The sequence below is a fragment of the Solanum lycopersicum genome, chromosome 1, assembly GCF_036512215.1.
Source record: "Solanum lycopersicum chromosome 1, SLM_r2.1".
Classification (NCBI taxonomy): Eukaryota; Viridiplantae; Streptophyta; class Magnoliopsida; order Solanales; family Solanaceae; genus Solanum; species Solanum lycopersicum.
The window spans coordinates 51693855-51711203 of NC_090800.1; the positions used below are offsets into that span (position 1 = coordinate 51693855).

General features: G+C 31.2%; 1 protein-coding gene across 10 annotated transcripts in view; it reads left to right on the top strand.

Moving 5' to 3' along the window:
* Positions 1 to 7659: 7659 nt before the first annotated feature.
* The window catches only part of LOC101261264 (double-stranded RNA-binding protein 4), a 32247-nt gene continuing 22557 nt past the window's right edge, over positions 7660 to 17349 (top strand). For 2 of the 10 annotated variants that reach the window (XM_010321337.4, XM_069297742.1), the window contains exon 1: positions 7875 to 8216. Coding sequence is in view for 2 of the 10 variants with exons in the window: in XM_010321332.4 (XP_010319634.1) it covers positions 7970 to 8216 (247 nt within the window). In the remaining 8 variants the exon portion in view is untranslated. Of the gene's footprint in view, positions 8217 to 17349 lie in introns of all 10 variants that reach the window. The other 8 variants (XM_069297732.1, XM_069297735.1, XM_069297734.1 and 5 more) reach the window with 6 other exon arrangements.

Here is a 17349-nt window from a genome sequence, read left to right on the forward strand (position 1 = left end):
TTTGTCGACTCATGGAATATTGGAAATTTATTACTAAGCACATTCTTATTGAATTAAACAATGACAATTTTGAAGCCACATTAATTAAGGTGGGGAACTTAATTTTAATTAAAAATAGTATTTCTTAGGGAAAATTATCCAAAATATATTTAAACTTTGATTGAAGTTAGTATAACGATCTCAAACTTTGACAGGACCTATTACTCCGCACCATTTAATAGCGTATTTTAATGATATATTGGTGTTCATGTGAACATCATAAGTATTGTATAATTATAAATAGTAACTTGTCCAACTTGACACTTGTATATCTTCAAAATAAGTATCAAATAGTGCATGAGGTAACATGTCCTGCCCAAAGTTTGAGATTATTAGAGCAATTTCGATCGAAATTCAAATATTTTCCGACTTTTTCCCCTATTTCTTAAATAATATAACAATATGAAGGAGTCTCTTAAACAAGATGAAATTACCATTTATGTTGTATTACATATGATGTTTAAAAGTTCAATCTATATCTATATTACCTTAAAAGCATGAACTCCTAACTTGAATGTTAAATTACTATGATATTTCTCTCTAATTTAAGTTGTGAATTTTTAGTTGAGTTGTGACTTTTGCGATATGTTGGATTTTTTTGTCAACGGGTTATGATTTTTCGATGAGTTGCGACTTGTCCAAAATGTTGTGAGTTTTTCAATTAGTTGTATCTTTTCCAAAGGGTTGTGACTTCTTGGAAAGATGATGACTTTAAAGATTAGACACAAAAAAATATTTTTTCATACTACCTTTGTTGTCTATAAATAGAGCAGTTTCCTCTCATTTTTCATTTTGGCTTCTTCTTCTTCTTTTTCTTCTATTTTAAAAATTATCGCATCATTTATTGTCATTAACTGAGTACAAAGTATAGCGGAATATGAGTTACAACTATTCTGATGAAGTAAATTGTTCTATACTAAGAAGGTATATATTCCATAACCTGGAGTACTTGAGGAAAATATTTTTGATGATATAATAAATATTTTTTTGCTTAATAAATATAAAAGTATGTAATGTTCCAATGTCTTTTTCTTAATAATTTCTCTTGTGATATAGATAAATACTTCTGAATATGTTCTTTCAACATTATTAAACTTCTTAAGAATTAGTTGTAGATATAGATATATAGATAGTTATCACTACATAAATACTCTCTCTCTCTCTCCCTTTCTCTTTCTATATCTATCTATATCTATCTATATATTTATATCTATATATATATATATATACACATATATATATTAAATTAAAGTATTATATATGTCATGAATGTGTTATCAAGATAATAAGATCTTCTAATATGTAATATATATGAATAATTTAAATTCTTAATTACAAAATAAATTTTATTTTCAATAATATGAAATAAACATTTTTATTTTTTACTACACTTAATTAAAATCTAATAACTATAAGAAAGAAACATCAATTAAAATCTAATAACTATAAAAAAAACATTCATTAACATCTAATAACTATAAATAAGAAACATTAATTAAAAGTCTCATTTATTTATATAAGTATAAAATTTATTAGAAATCCAGTCATTGCACATTAGTTACTTAGTTATAACATTAGAAATGCTCTTAGTTATTACAAATTATTGCAAACGCTATTGACACTCTTTTATGTTATTTAGTTATCGAAAAATACCTAATATACCTTTGAAGTATTATAAATGGTACAAAAGTACCCTTCATCCACCTATTGTCTCTAAAATACCCTTTTCATCCACCTATTCGCTCCAAAATACTCTTGTTCAAAATTGACTACTTATTTAACGATTTTAAAGTTAAACTATTTAACTATTTTTTATACGTGGCACCCAACTATTTTTTAATAATTTAACTTATTAATATAATATATAAACTAATCCACTACCCACTAATTAAACCCCACCCAATTAACAAATACACCCCATTACTAATGCAACAACATGAAAGCTACTGCTAATGAGTGTTTCTAAAAATTTGAGGTGTAAATGTATATAGAAGTAGATTATCATACATTAAAGTCCTCAATCGTAACATAGTATAAATCAAGTGTCTAAATAAAAATTACCGATAAATTTAAAAGTCCGATTATGTCTCATATATGTGATATTACTTAATAGATAACTTTTTAAAAAAATAGTATTATTACACTTTAAATATTTAAAACAAATAATGAATATGTATTAACTTATATTAGAAAAAAGTGCATGAATTAATTAAGGATGTACAACTTCTTTACTTTTAATCATAAATTTCAAATTCAAGCTTGAAAGAGAATCCTATTGAAAGTGTCCTCTTAAATAAGTAGCTCGAGCTAAAATTTAATTGGGACTTCAATTCGGACTCAAATAATTTGATTATCATTTTTAGGAATGTGTAGTTTCATCGTGTTTTAGTAGTGTCTAGGGTGATTTGATATTAAAATTGATTTATTAGTTGGGCGGGGTTTAATTAATAATGGTGGGTAGTGTGTTGGTTTATAAATGATATTAAAAAATTAAATTATATTCAATAGTTGAATGCAAGTATTTAAAAAAATATTTAAATAGTTTACATTTAAAATAATTAAATAAGTAGTCAATTTTGAACACAAAGGTGGATGACAAGATATTTTGGAGCCAATACGTGGATGAGAAGGATATTTTTGAGCCAATAGGTGGATGGATGATAGTTTTATATCATTTTCAATACTTCGAGGGTATTTTAGGACCTATTCCGTTTAGTTATAGTATTATGAATTCCCATAGATATTACATTAATTGTTTATATTTTTCATCTTTCCTTATATTAACAAATGATCAATAATTTTTCATATTATACCACCCCTATGTATGTGATAACACGGTATTGTTATTTTTCTAGGATGAATCATGCATGTTTCAATAAATTGAATCGTTTACAAGTATGAGCTATAACTATGTTGGGCGTAACATAAACATGTGATTATATATATGATTTCACCGATAGATGTTCTTTAAATTTAATTTTTAATTTTTTCGGTTAACAAAAAGAGGAAACATTTCTCATTTAACTATGTGCAGTCAAAATAACTATTTTTTATTTATCTACATAATCAATCTAGAAATCAAATATGAGAGCCAACAAGAAGAATGTCGTCTATTATGTTGTGACTTGTAAAATATAAGTTAATATAAAAAAATAATTCTAAAAAATAAATTGTAGTTGTTCTGTTCCCATGTTCATCTGACCTCTAAACAGTTTCACATGAAATACACGTGCAAAACACATTTGGTTAGATAACAAAAGAAAATACATACAAATATTGTCTATAAAGTAATATTAGTGAGATAAGACTAATTACATGATTGACCCTCATCAAATTGAAATAACTCTATACGGTATTGCATCTAACTAATAAAAAAATTCATTGATCATCTTCATAGATTGGCCTGAATAAGAGATATATATAATAACTCACATCGAATATTCACAAAAGAATCTGTAATAATATTTTGTGTAAAGCTTATTATTTAAATCTTCGCTTAAATAAGCAATACTATTTATTATACATGTATTTTTTGAATTGGTAATCACGTGCAACGAACATGTTAAAAAATAGTTTAAAGAAAATATATATGAAAAATTGATATGTAAATATATTTACTCACCTCTTATAAATAATGTAATTCATGTTAAAGTGTTAAAGATATTTTTAATTAATACTCTTATTGTTATGAAACTATATAAATTTAGAAGAAGAATAATGTAGGGAGAAGAGAAAAGACTTCTTATTCATCTTGAAGTATATTCAGGATTTATATATCTTTCTCAAATCTTATTTACAATGAATGAAAACCTTTCATTTATAGGGAAAACCTAACTTGGTCTTCAAGTATGATTCTTAACCATATCCGAAAAGGACTCTACATAATTAGACATCATTATAATACAAATATGTTTATAACACTCCCCCTTTATTGTCGGTAGATTATGTACCTTTTCAAAACCTTACTAGATAAAACCTAGTGGAAAAAAATTTAGTGAAGTAAAACGAGTACAAATATCTAATAATACGCATTATGGATGTCTCATTAAAAACCTTACAAGAAAAACTCAGTGGGACAAAATCTTGTGAGGAAAAAAGAGTACATCATGTATTAACTCCACCTAATGACAACATCAATTCAGAGATCAGAATCTTCGTTTTTCAAGCTTGTGCACCATTTTCTTGAAAGTTGTAGTTGGTTTAGACTTGGTGAATAAATCAACAATAATATTACTTGAACAAACCTCTTGCATGTTGATATTACCATTCTTGGGAGCTCATGAGTGTAGAAAAACCTTGACGAAATACGTTTTCTTCTATCTCATTTTATGAATCTTCACTTCAGGATCAAAGATTTCTGTAAGTTCCTTTACTTTAACTTCTTTACGCAAATAATTTATTGTCTTTTGAAAACTTTTCAAGAGTTTCAATTCTAGTTATCAACTAGCATAACAATACTTGTATATACTCTATGCATTTTGAATCTATTTAATTCTTATGAGGATGATAGACAAGTTTTTCAAAAACTTGTATATGCTTTAAATTTTGAACCCATTATATATTTTCATATCAATTTTGTCAAGTGACAACATTCAATATTAGATGTATGACATCTTCTAGTGCCTAGATTGCAAGTCAAATAAGCTTTACGCTTACCAAGATGCATCATTCCACTTTTCACTTGATAATTATTTCTACACAAGCATGTTTTAATAGATGTTGAATTTTTATCCTCATAATCTTTTACAATATTGCATGCTATGGTATCAAAGATATCGTCAACGATATATCATTTTGTATCGATTCACAATAGACACAATTTATTGAGATTTCATCACTTCATTATTTTGAGGTAGCTATCCCTCTCATGAGGTTTTATAAAGTGTTATGTCGTAAGTTCTCCAAGAGCACATTGTATCCTTATTATGATCATTTGATTCTTTGATCCTCCCCTTTTCAAGGATTATTTTATTTAGAATTGATTAGTCTATCATGCTTTATGCATGTCATAGACTCTATCCTTAAGGGACATTCAATAAGAGTATTTACAACTTTTGTGTTGCTTCTAATCTCCTTCTTATGTTAGACAAACTAACATATATCTCAATCTTTTGCAGAATCTATCTTTATGGATCATGATATATTCATTGATTATATATTACACATCAAAATAATCAGATGAAAAATATCTGGTCCCTGACCATAAATCAATTGAAAGAAAATTTGATCATAATTTATTGGTTTAATGCATATAACTACATTATATTTCAGACCGTGAAACTTTGTTCTCTTAAGCAACGATTGACTATTTATTTGAGGAATTTAATGTCATATCAGCTTGTATCAAAGATAGTTTGGATATTTATCAAATTATCAAGATGAATTATCTTGATTTTATATTCTGAAAGTTGTGCTCTTAACTTAGTTATCTTGCACAAACAATTTTGCGAATGTCAAACTACATGTTAACAACAAACACATATGTGATTATCTTATAGATACATCTTTTTATCATGTCACATTATAAGTGAACAGACTCATATTTACCTTTTTTACTTTTCAGAATTTATGAATTTAGTCTCAACTTTAGTTGATCTAATCAACTTACATGAGAATGAGCAACACAAACAATTTTGCGAATGTCAAACTACAGGTTGACAACAAATACACATGTGATTATCTTATAGATACATCTTTTTATCATGTCACATGATAAGTGAACAGACTTATATTTACCTTTTTTATTTTTCAGAATTTATGAATTTAGTCTCAACTTTAGTTGATCTAATCAACTTACATGAGAATGAGCAACAAAAAGAATTCTCGAAAAATCTTCTAGTTCTTCAATATATGTCTATTACTCAATATACACATCTTTGGGATGACCAAGATATTCATGCCAAATAATAAAAATTATTAGTACTTGTAACTCCAAGTTTACTATGGCATGTGCATTTTGATTTATTGAATTTCTTCTTTATTATTATATGAGAAAATTTCAATTTTACTACTCCGAAAGTAATTTTTAAATTTATTTTTTCTCAATTTCTCTATCTTTTCTAAAGGTGAATCGTGATTCCATCACAATAAAATTATATATGTATTAATGAACTTTATTATTCACTATCACATTCACTTTAGTATTGAGTTTGTTCAATCCCAATTAATAGGCATTAATCTTTAAATGCTTGGGATGAAAACTCTACATTATTATGAATGAACTTAATCAGAAAACTGTGTCAGCAATCATATTATTTGTGCCAATAATTTTGTAAACGCCAAGTTGCGAGATGACAATAGTCACATATGAGATCATATAGAAGGATCATCTATTAGGACCATGAATTATCTAAACAACCCATTAGGTGAGTGAATAGGTCCACAAATATCCGTATGTATATGTTTCAAGAACGCATGTGATTCAATCTCAACTTTCATTGATGATGGTTTCACAATTAACTTGCCTTACTAACAAGCAGTACATGAAAATTCACCATTTAAAAGAAATTTTTTAGGTTCTTCATTGATGTCCATTTTAATTTTCCATAATTCTTCTAAACATTATAGACTAATGATGTCCCAGACAATCATGTCAAATTAAGGAAGTATTGAAATTAGTTAACTTCTTATTTATCATAGAATGTGCCTCAATTGCACTAATTCTTGTCCAATACAAATCTGAAGATAGAGTATTAAACTTTTCTATAATACATGTCTTTTTAGAGACATTCTTGGTGATACTACATCATTGACCAAATTTCACAATCTTTTCCATGCCTTGCATGGTGACTCTCACCTCATTCTATTTAGAGAATGCATCTACATCTTTAGCATTTATCAAAAGTTCTCATTAAATGAAACGCAAAAATCTAAGCATATCAAATTATGATAGCTTTAGTACCTCATTCCATATTTAAGTGCTTTATTAAATCGTCTTCTTTCAGACATATTATGCACTACTACCACATTCATTTTAACTAATGGAGTAAATTCAGTAAATTTCACGACTTCTCATCAAAAATACATTAGATTTTCTTTAGTCATTAGAGACTCATATTTGATGTCTTATCCATATAAAAGTGTCTTAGGTCATAAATCGATGGGTCTTGAACCCAATATTCTATCATCATGGTGCATCAGGACTTCAACCCAATGTGTTACCCTCTTTGTGCGATTGGACATAAATCCATCATCTTATTCTTTTGGTGCGATAAAACTTAAATCTACCGTCTTACCCACAACGAGGCTCAACCTCAAGCTTCAAAATAATTGTAATTTTATCACTTTGATAATCATTAATATGATCGTACATTATAAAATTACACACAAAGTTGAGATTATTGATTTATTATAATCAACATTAGTAGTTAATAAATATAGCTTAACAGATCACATACCTCATATAAAGATTGAAAACATACATTTCACTAAATTGTGCTTATTCAATTATTAAAATAAATTAAGAAATTCTCTTCTCAATCGGATAAAATTAAACGTATAAAAAGTCAATAAGTCTCTTTAAATACTTACTCCAAATGGTAACGCAGATTTGTCACATAAATAATTATAACATAAAGATAAATCATACCTTACATATATGAGAATCTTATTGCATAGCTTATGTAAGATCTCTTTTGCATTTTTCCTTCTTCTTTCATAATTCTTTAACAATAGAACAATAATATTAATAACGTGTTATTCAGTCATATTTTATGCACTTTTTATGTCCGCACAAAACAGAAATAAATATTTACTAGTACTTCAGCAAAAAAATAAAACAAAATTACTAGTACTAGCCAATTATATATCAAATTAAAAATATTTTCTCTCCCAAAAAAAAAAGTAAAAATAGTCTGAAGCTGGGACATTGTAAGAAGAGAAGTTGATACCTTCCCTCAATTTTTTCGCCTTTACTGTAAACTGAGAAAAAATGTACAAAACGAAGCTACAAGAGCTTTGCCATCAATTCGAATGGAATTTGCCAGAGTACGCGACGGAGAAAGACGGCCCTGATCACAACCCTCGTTTCACAGCCACTGTTGTAGTGAATGGAGTCTCCTTCGAGTCGCCCAAGGACCAATGCCGTTCTTCCAAAGAAGCCCAAAATCATGCTGCCCATATCGCCTATGATCATTTCAATCTTCCTCAACGCCGCAACCTTCCTTCATCTGCTCCTGGTTAGTTCCTTAATCATACCCTTTTTTATTTTTATCATTGATATCCTGCAAATTTCTTTGTTTTTGAACTGCTCTGATGAACTTTTGGCTGTTGTACTTCATGCATAAGTTATTGTACTTTTTACTCAACTTATTGAACATCCAACTTTTATTTCCCAATATAGACCACTCATTTTATTTCAACAATTTACTTACTCTATTTAAACTGGTTGAGTTCAATAGTGCAAGTAAATTAGTTTTTGAAAAATTTGAATCTTTTAGTCACAAGGGGGTTTCATCAGTAAACCAATATTGAAAAATAATTTGAATTTTGTAGGAAATATCTACATGGTAAAAAGTCGGACCTCTGCTTTCCACGAATCTAGGGAGGGGAGGAGCTCTAGTAGAGAGAAATGTGGAAATTTTTGGACAATCCCAGATATAGAAATAGGATATTTAGTTGGGTGAGATGATGACAACAACAACGACAATAATATATCTGGTGTAATTCCACAAGGTGGGGTATGGGAGGGTAGGAAGGTAAAGAGGCTGTTTTTGATAGACCTACAACTCAAAGAAAGAAATAGTCCAAAGCAGTATGGCAAAAAGAAAACAGAAGTGAAGTACTCATGGAAAATACTATGGACAACATGACAAATCATCTTGAACAGGAATCACAACAAGATAATAAGATAATCAAAGTATAATAAACAACAAATTGTAACCAAATTCAAAGGACATATAGTAAGTTGGGTGAGATGGGAGTATCTTTATTTATTTCTTTATTTATTTTATTATGTAATTAATATTTGACACAAGAGTTGAATATGTTAATTGGGGATTACTTTTTTGTGATAGTGATTACTTCTGGTACCAAGTTGTTTTCTATTTATTTTTTTCCTTTTTATATTAACCGAAGGAACTTTGACAATAATGTATTTGGTAGCTTGCTGATATTTTGAAACGGAAATCAAGTTAAAACATCATGTAGCTTCTACATCTCTAATTATTGTTTTTTATTGGGGAATTTATTCATGCCCGATGTGGTGCAAAATATAAAAGGTTTCTCGCATCATGGACAGATGAGGTTAAAAAAACTAGTCCATGAGAGTGGGATCTGGGTAGGTAGCTAAAACATAGACACTTCGACGAGGAAGCCATGGAATTAGTGGATACCCTACAAAGGAGGAGAGTTGATATTGCATGCCTACAGGAAATCAAATGGACAGAAAAAAGGCTAGAGAAATAGGTGACACGGGTTATAAACTTCTGGTCAAAGAACTGCAAAAAAGATAGAACCTAGCAGCTAGTCTTTGTTGTCAAACAAAGTGTGATAGAGAGTCTTCCCACAGTTTATCTGGGATTGCCATCAGGAGCAAAACATAAGGCAGGTCCTATATGGCAGGGCCGCAGGGGATGCGTGATTCTATGGCAAGGGGACAAAGAATGTAGAACATTTAACCGAGTCAGATGGAACTCTATCATCACAAAGAAAGGAGGAGGTTTGGGTATCAAGAATCTAAAAATGCAAAATAGGAGCCATACACACAAAAAAGCAAAATAGGGGCCTCTTAATGAAATGGCTATTGAGATTCAATGGTGAAGAAATTCCTTATGGAGTAGTGTCATCACAACAAAGTATGGGCAAATGAATTCCACACAATGCAGATGTTGGCTATGAATCTAGGATGCCAAGTTGCCTCCCAGCCCACAAGCTACTCGGGAATGCCATTGGGAGCAAAGAATGAGGAGCTAGAAGTCTGGAATTCAGTGTTGGAGAGATGTGACAAGAAGCTAGCAAGATGGAAGAGTCAATATTTACCTTAGGAGGCAGATTGACACTTATCAAATCTGTGATGGATGCACTACCCACATATATGGTGATCCTGTTCCGGATAACAAAGATCATTGAAAAGAAGATCAACCAATTGAGAAGGACCTCCTTGTGGCAGGGAAATAAGAGAGTGGGGGGATTCAACCTTGTGAAATGGGATGGCATAACTCTTAACGAAAGAGAGGGTTTAGGCATGAAGAAACTCAGCTTGCACAACAATTATCTGTTACGAAAATGGCTGTGAATATTTTGCATAGAAGATATGTCTTTATGGATAAGGTTCATCATAGAGATGTTTGGGCTCTTTAACCACTGGACAACTGAGGAAGTTTATAGAACTTTTGGCTATAGTGTGTGGATAATCATCAGAAGGCTCTGGATCCAGTTCAACACTTAACATATCCTTCAAAATGGAGAATGGTATGAAAACACAGTTCTGGTTTGAGCGCTGGATATATGAAGACTATCTAAAGCCCACTTTCCTAGACCCTACAGAGAAGTGACACTTCTTCCTGCTATGGAATCCACATGTTGGAATCTCACATGTGGAAGAGCTTTAAATGACTGGGAGGTGGGTAGAATAGCAAATCTGCTATGGACTATGAACTCTTTCCCAGGTGCCTCCTTCGTCCATGATAAACCTTTTTGGAAGCTACATTGTAAGCGTATCTTTACTGTTAAATCTTTTCTTTTTTGGCTAAAGTAATCACATCATGTTAGAAAAGCATCTAGAAGATGCAAGGTTACAAGAGAGCAAAAGAAACTGCTTCAAACAAAACATGAAGCAAACTTACCTGTAAAACAGCCAAAACTTCCCTGAATATTCTACTAAGCTAAAGTCAGGGAGCTAACAAAATCCAAAAAGTTATCCACACTATTTACGGGGGGGGGGGGGGGGGAGTGCCAACTGAATAAGCATCTGCTATTCTCTCTTTCCAGAGACACCAATAACTAACAGCTGGAATCATTCTTCAGATTCTTTTGACAGTTTTGTCACCTCTCCGCTATAACCAACTCGCATAGGCATCTTTCATGGAGGAGGGTACAATGTTATCAAAGGAGAAAAGCATAAAAAGCTCTAAGGTGTATGGGGGCTTTAAGCGCAAAGTGTAAATAAAGAGTGGGCTTTAATGAAAAAAAGGCGCAAAGGGAGAAAAAAAATACAAATATATATGTTTAGTCCAAGACTAACAATTATAAACATGAATGACAAATATATGACTAAAGAAACAGAGTAGGACCCACACTATAAGGTGGGGGTGCATGTGCACCTGTTAACTTCATAAAAAATCATGTGTATATTTGCATATCTATATTGAGAAATTGGCTATGATTAGTAGTGCACCCATGAAGAGCATAAGAGCGATGTTGTGCTAACTGGTCCTAGCGAAAGGAACCAACCGCAAGACCTGGGTTTGAATCCAGCTAAATGACCTATTTTCATTGTTTTTATTTTAAGTTTCATATTTGAGATAAGGTAATATTGGTGCACCCGAAGTCTTGAAATCCTGGGTTCGCAGAAAATTGAATTTTTTTAATGATAAAGTGAAATATCAATCATTTAGTTTCTTTTCTTCATAAAGTGAAATATTACTAAATCTTTATACAGCGTTTAAATCTTTATACAACGTTTAAATCTTTATACATCGTTTTTTACTCCCAGGCACGAATAACAATGCACTTTCTCTGTCTTACTTTTCTAGGGCAGTAGAAACCAATCTTTCCGTCAACAACCACCAGAATCTTAGCCTTTTCTTTTTAAGCCAACAATTATCACCCACTGTGATAATTGCTACACACCTTAGCCTAGGATGAAAGAGAAAAAAATTTATTTCAATGCTGGGTTCAAGTCTTTCGACATCACTAAATGGAACTCGAGCAATTCTGAATGGTATGAATGGGTCGAAAGAGCAATTCTACGGAGTCTGAACTCTTTTCCAGGTGTTTCCTCGGGTCATGACAAAATCCCTTGGAAGCTACATTGTTAGGGTATTACAGCTAAATTTTGTTATTGGAACAAAAGCATTAGTCTGTTTTTCACAATAACTTGGCCCTTGCAACATCTTGAAGATCAAAATTCCCCTAGTTTTCTGTTTTGCTTGGTGGGTGATCATAATAGCTTGTATAACCCATGAAGTTTTAGAGCAAAGAGGTTTACAAATTGCTCAAGGTGTTTTTTGTGTGACAATGAAGTAGGATTTAATGATTATCTTTTCTTACACGGTAAAACAACTGCAATTATATGGAACGTGTTCTTGTGTATGCTAGTATTGAGCTGGATAGTTCCTGTTAAATTATATCTTAGGCTTAACTCACACCCCAAAAGCTAGCTCAAAGGAGGAGGATTGTCTAAGCCTTACAAGGAGTTCACCCATCTCATTAACCACCAATAATGTGGGACTTTTGTCATTCTTTAACACCCCACCTCACGCCCAGTGCTTAGCATTTGGTGCGTGGACAATTTTGATTTTGGGGGATCCAACATTGAGACAGACCTTCCTCTGATACCAAGTTGATACAAAGGTCCTAAGATCGAATCTCACTGCCACCCAAATCAAAAAGCATTTTCACGTACCATTATTAATTTTTTTAAAAAAACATTTGCTTGGCCCATGAAAAAAAAATAGGCTCGCATGTGAGGAGGCGTGTTGAGAAAATAATCATATAATGAAGTGTGCTCTCGCTAACAACTTAACTATTTAGATGAGATGGTCACACACTTCAGCAGTTTCCAAGACTACTTTGGAAATGCTGAAAACTGGGAAACAATTGGACGAAGAGACACACAGGAAGACTGGTGGAAGTTGACCCCAGCCTATATTTGGTGGACTGTATGGAAAGTAAGAAAAGCAAGATGTTTTGAAGGAAAAAGTAACAACATCAGGAAAATTAAACTGAACTGCATCATCCTTCTTTGTTTTTTGTGTAAAGTGTAAACAAGATATGGTGGGATATAGGCATGTTAGTTGATTTCATAGGGAAATTGTAAAGTTTATAGACTAGTCCGGATGGTTTTTGTCTTGCCCAATGTGGGTTGTAAGTGAACATCTCATCATTTTTTGGATGATATATTTTTGTGAATACAAAATTACCCTTATCTCAGAATAGAAGACTTGCAAAAATTTTCGGACTTCTTAGTTCTTTCCACTTTTTCTTGTTTCAACGACAGTAATGGTCAAGTGTTGTGGAGGGGGACATGGTAATGGTTCATTCATAGTCCATTCATGATATGCTGCTCAGAAGTCACATGTTCTAATCAGATTTTTTATGGTCCATCTAAGAAAATGATGAAAAGTAAAGAACAAATTATGTGTTTGATTACGAAAGAAGCATGCTTGACTCAAGATAATCTGCTAAGAAGAGGAATACATGTAACAAATAGATGCTACATGTGTTGTGTTAGAGTAGGTAAAAGTCCCACATTGGTTGGGGAATGGACCGGTAATCTCTGTATATGCACTTGGGCAATCCTCCCCTCTTGAGCTAGCTTTTGAGATTGAGTTAGGCCCCGGCGCCATATTTTCATATGGTATGAGAGCATTGGTGAGAACAAACAAGTCATTATTGGTCAATTTCCGGTGGCTGTTGGGTCTGATTTGTGTCAATTATTTTTAATTTTTCTTTCTGTGGGTGTTGCGCAAAACCAACCGCACCACGAGGCTTGGAAAGCTTCCGCGACCAAACCCCAGCCAGAATCACCGGAAAATCTCACCCCACACGCTCTGACGAGCCGATAGAAGGTGGCAGTTTCTGGTGAGATCTGGCTCACGTGCCGGCGTGTGAGGGCTGTTCCAATCAATTTTTTTTGAGAATTTTTTTGTCCGTTGAAGTCGTCCAGCCATTCCGACCAGTTGCGACCAGAAATCTAAATCATTCAACCACCTTTTTCTACATTGCCCTACAACTTCTTTGATCCAACAGATATCTCTTAATTTTTTTAGTTATGAGATGGAGCATGCCAAGAACAGCTGCTGAATTTCAGTCATGCTGGAAGAGGAAAGGATTGTCTAAGAACCTGAAAAAGACTTGGGACACCATACCCGTCTGTACAGTATATGGTGGTGTATCTGGGACGAGAGAAATATAAGACGTTTCGAAGGACAAGAAAATTCTATTTTAAAAGTTATATCTGATTGCATCATGATGTTGTCATTTTGGTGTGAATTGGAGCTGGTTTGTGATGCTGAATCCCTATTGTAGGTCATATAATATTTGTATCGACAATTGGGATTCTCCTTTTCTTTTATCTTTCTTTCTTTTTGGATTATAATGACAGCACCTTAGAGCTGGTGGTTTTTACATTAATAGTAATTACCTGGTAAGAAACAGTCATGGTATTTTGGGATAGATAAAAGTAGGAATGGTGTGAGATTATTGTAGAACCAAGACCTAAAGATGTGGTTGTAGAAGTAAAATGAGTTTGGGATATGATTATTGCATCAAGACTTGGATGAGAAAGGAGATAATCAAAGTTATTAGTGCATGTACTCTGCAAATAAGATAAGATGCAGAAGCTAAAGCCATGTTTTGGCAGGACATGGACACTTGATTCAAGGGATTCTAGGATTCCAACAAATCTTTGTAGGGAGGATATCTAAATGATCATGTATGTAAAGGTAGCACAGTTTCATGGAACAATTACAAGATCTGCAATATTATGTGGTAGTGAATGTTGGGTCACTTACATCCAACAAATCCACAAGATGATTGTTGCAGAGATGGGGATGTTAAGATGGAGGTACTGTCATATACGATTAGAATTGATTAAAATGACCACATTCTCCTAAAGGTCGCTTGAGATGGCTTGGTTATATCTTATATTAACTTACAGATGCACCGATCTAGAAGCATGATACTATGGTGACTGAAAAAGTTAAAGAGGATGAAGTAGACCTAAAATCACATCAAGAACGTTGTTTCGAAAGTTACAATTTCTGGAGTTCAATGTAGACTTAGCTAAAAATCGGAAACTATAAAATAATCCATATAGATGATGCTCCCTAATGGTGAATAGGATTTAGAGGTTGTTTGGGAGGGAATAAAAGCTGGTAAAAACTGCTTTTAAGCACTTCTTAACTTAGTTTGGTGTTTGGTTTACTTGTATTTTCCTAAGCCAAAATAAGCTAAAAGTTGTAAGTTGGTCACCCTCAACTTATTAATACTTTTTACTTAACAACTTTTCTAGTTTGACCAAAAGAATTACTCGTTCTCTTATATGTTCTATATCCAAATACCCTCCCTTTATAGAAGCCCTATTTAGGACTCTTTTAATTCAGAGTTCTTGAGTCATCTATCTCCAGGAGTCTTTCTTTAGGAGATTTTCTCAAGAGAAAATAACTTTCTTTAATTTATATGTGAATTTTTTTTGTAGTATTGGAATATATTTTTTTTTATATACAAACTTGAGTCAAATTACAGCATAATAGTTATTTAAATAAAATAACTTATATTTATTCATAGTAATCTCATCAGAGTAATTTATAACTTAAATGTAAATTGAGACACAAAATAATTTATTTTTGAGTTAATTTAAAGTTAAAAAAGTTGAAATAACAAGCTTATTTTTACTTTAAACAAAATTAGTGTATTTCAGTCAATTAAGTAGAAAAGAGCTTTTCAGCCCTTCTTTACCAAACACATCAATTGCTTCTTTTCTGCTCCAACACTTAAAAATTGCTTTTTAACTTTTTTTACTTAACTAGTTTCACGTGCATTGCACGTGTCTATAATATATATATATATATATATATATATATATATATATATATATATATATATATATATATATATTATATGATGTTGTAAAATAGAATTAATATTACTAAATTATAGTTTTTTAGTAAATAATTATAATTGAACGAACATAGGACAATTGTTTTTAAATTATTAATGCATATTGTCATAGACTTACTTGTATTTTGAGATCAAAATGACCAAATTTCGTTAAAACATTCAAAATACATTCAAAATTTACATATTGGAGAAAGTAACATTTCTTTAATAATATTATTTCTTACTTCACTCAATTTTGTAAACAAATCTAACCAACAAATAGAAAAAAAAATATCCATTCAGAAAATATCACCAATAGCCTTCCCTGTTGAGCTTATGAACATAAATGATGTACACGATTTAAGTACAAATTGTCTTAAATATTCATACTTGAAATTTAGTATGTGCATGACACTAATAGGGATTACCTTAAGTATTTCAATATTTTATCTTTATATGTAACATATCTTTCATAAAATATTAGTACTCAATTAATATGAATAAGGCTATTATCATAGAGAGGTAACTTTACCAAAAAAGTGTACATGGTTGTTATCATGAATGGCGGTGATATAATTCCAAAGCATAATTTAATTTTAATATATGAATAATATCACCTATGAGGAAAAATATTTCATTTCATTAAGTTCTTACCTTATCTTAATGGACTTGTAGTCTTCTCCTTTTTTCTGCCGCATACATATCATATAGTGTTGTTTAATGAAAGTATCTAGTATCTTATCGAAGTTGTATCATGATATAAAATTTTAAATTTTTCAACAATAAAAATTAATAGATAAATAAAATTTTAAGTATTATTTATAGAATCATTAATTTGATTTAAGATCATTTTATGATCAATCACTACTTGCTTACCTATTTTTATATAGCAAGTAAGGAGTGTATCCCGTGACATAAAGAAAAATTATATGAAACTATACATAGTCAATGAAGAAGGAAGACGAAAATATATGGTCATGCTATACTCACTCTAGTGTTCCATTTGATTTAAATCTCTTGCCACCAACACTTTTTACTTTCTCCGTTCATTTTTACATACATATCTATCAAAAAATAAGTATTATAATAGCTATATTATCATAATACAAGTAAAAGTGAAAATCTATTTGTGAAATAGTGTGAATTTAACATCAAAAATAATAATTCAATGGACTACGTTGATACCCATTGTTGTAGAAAAATTACGAAGAAACTCCTTCGTTTGAGGGAAAAGAACAAAAAGACAAAAAACAAAGAAACAAAGAAGAAATATCTTACCCAAATCATATGGCATTTTTGTTATCGGTTTAATATTATTATCTCTCCCACAACTTTTCGTCACTCTTAACTCATGAAAATGGTAAGAAAAAATCCGAGTGTGAATTGATGAATGATTTGCTACATTTTTTTCACTAACTCTAAGGTACCTCAAATTTCTTTTAATTTAGAACTTGATCAATTTTGCAAATAACACTTGAGATTTTTAAGGAGAAGAAGAGTAGACAACTTAATAAAATTGTAGTTTAAAAGTGTAGGGAAACCCCTCTA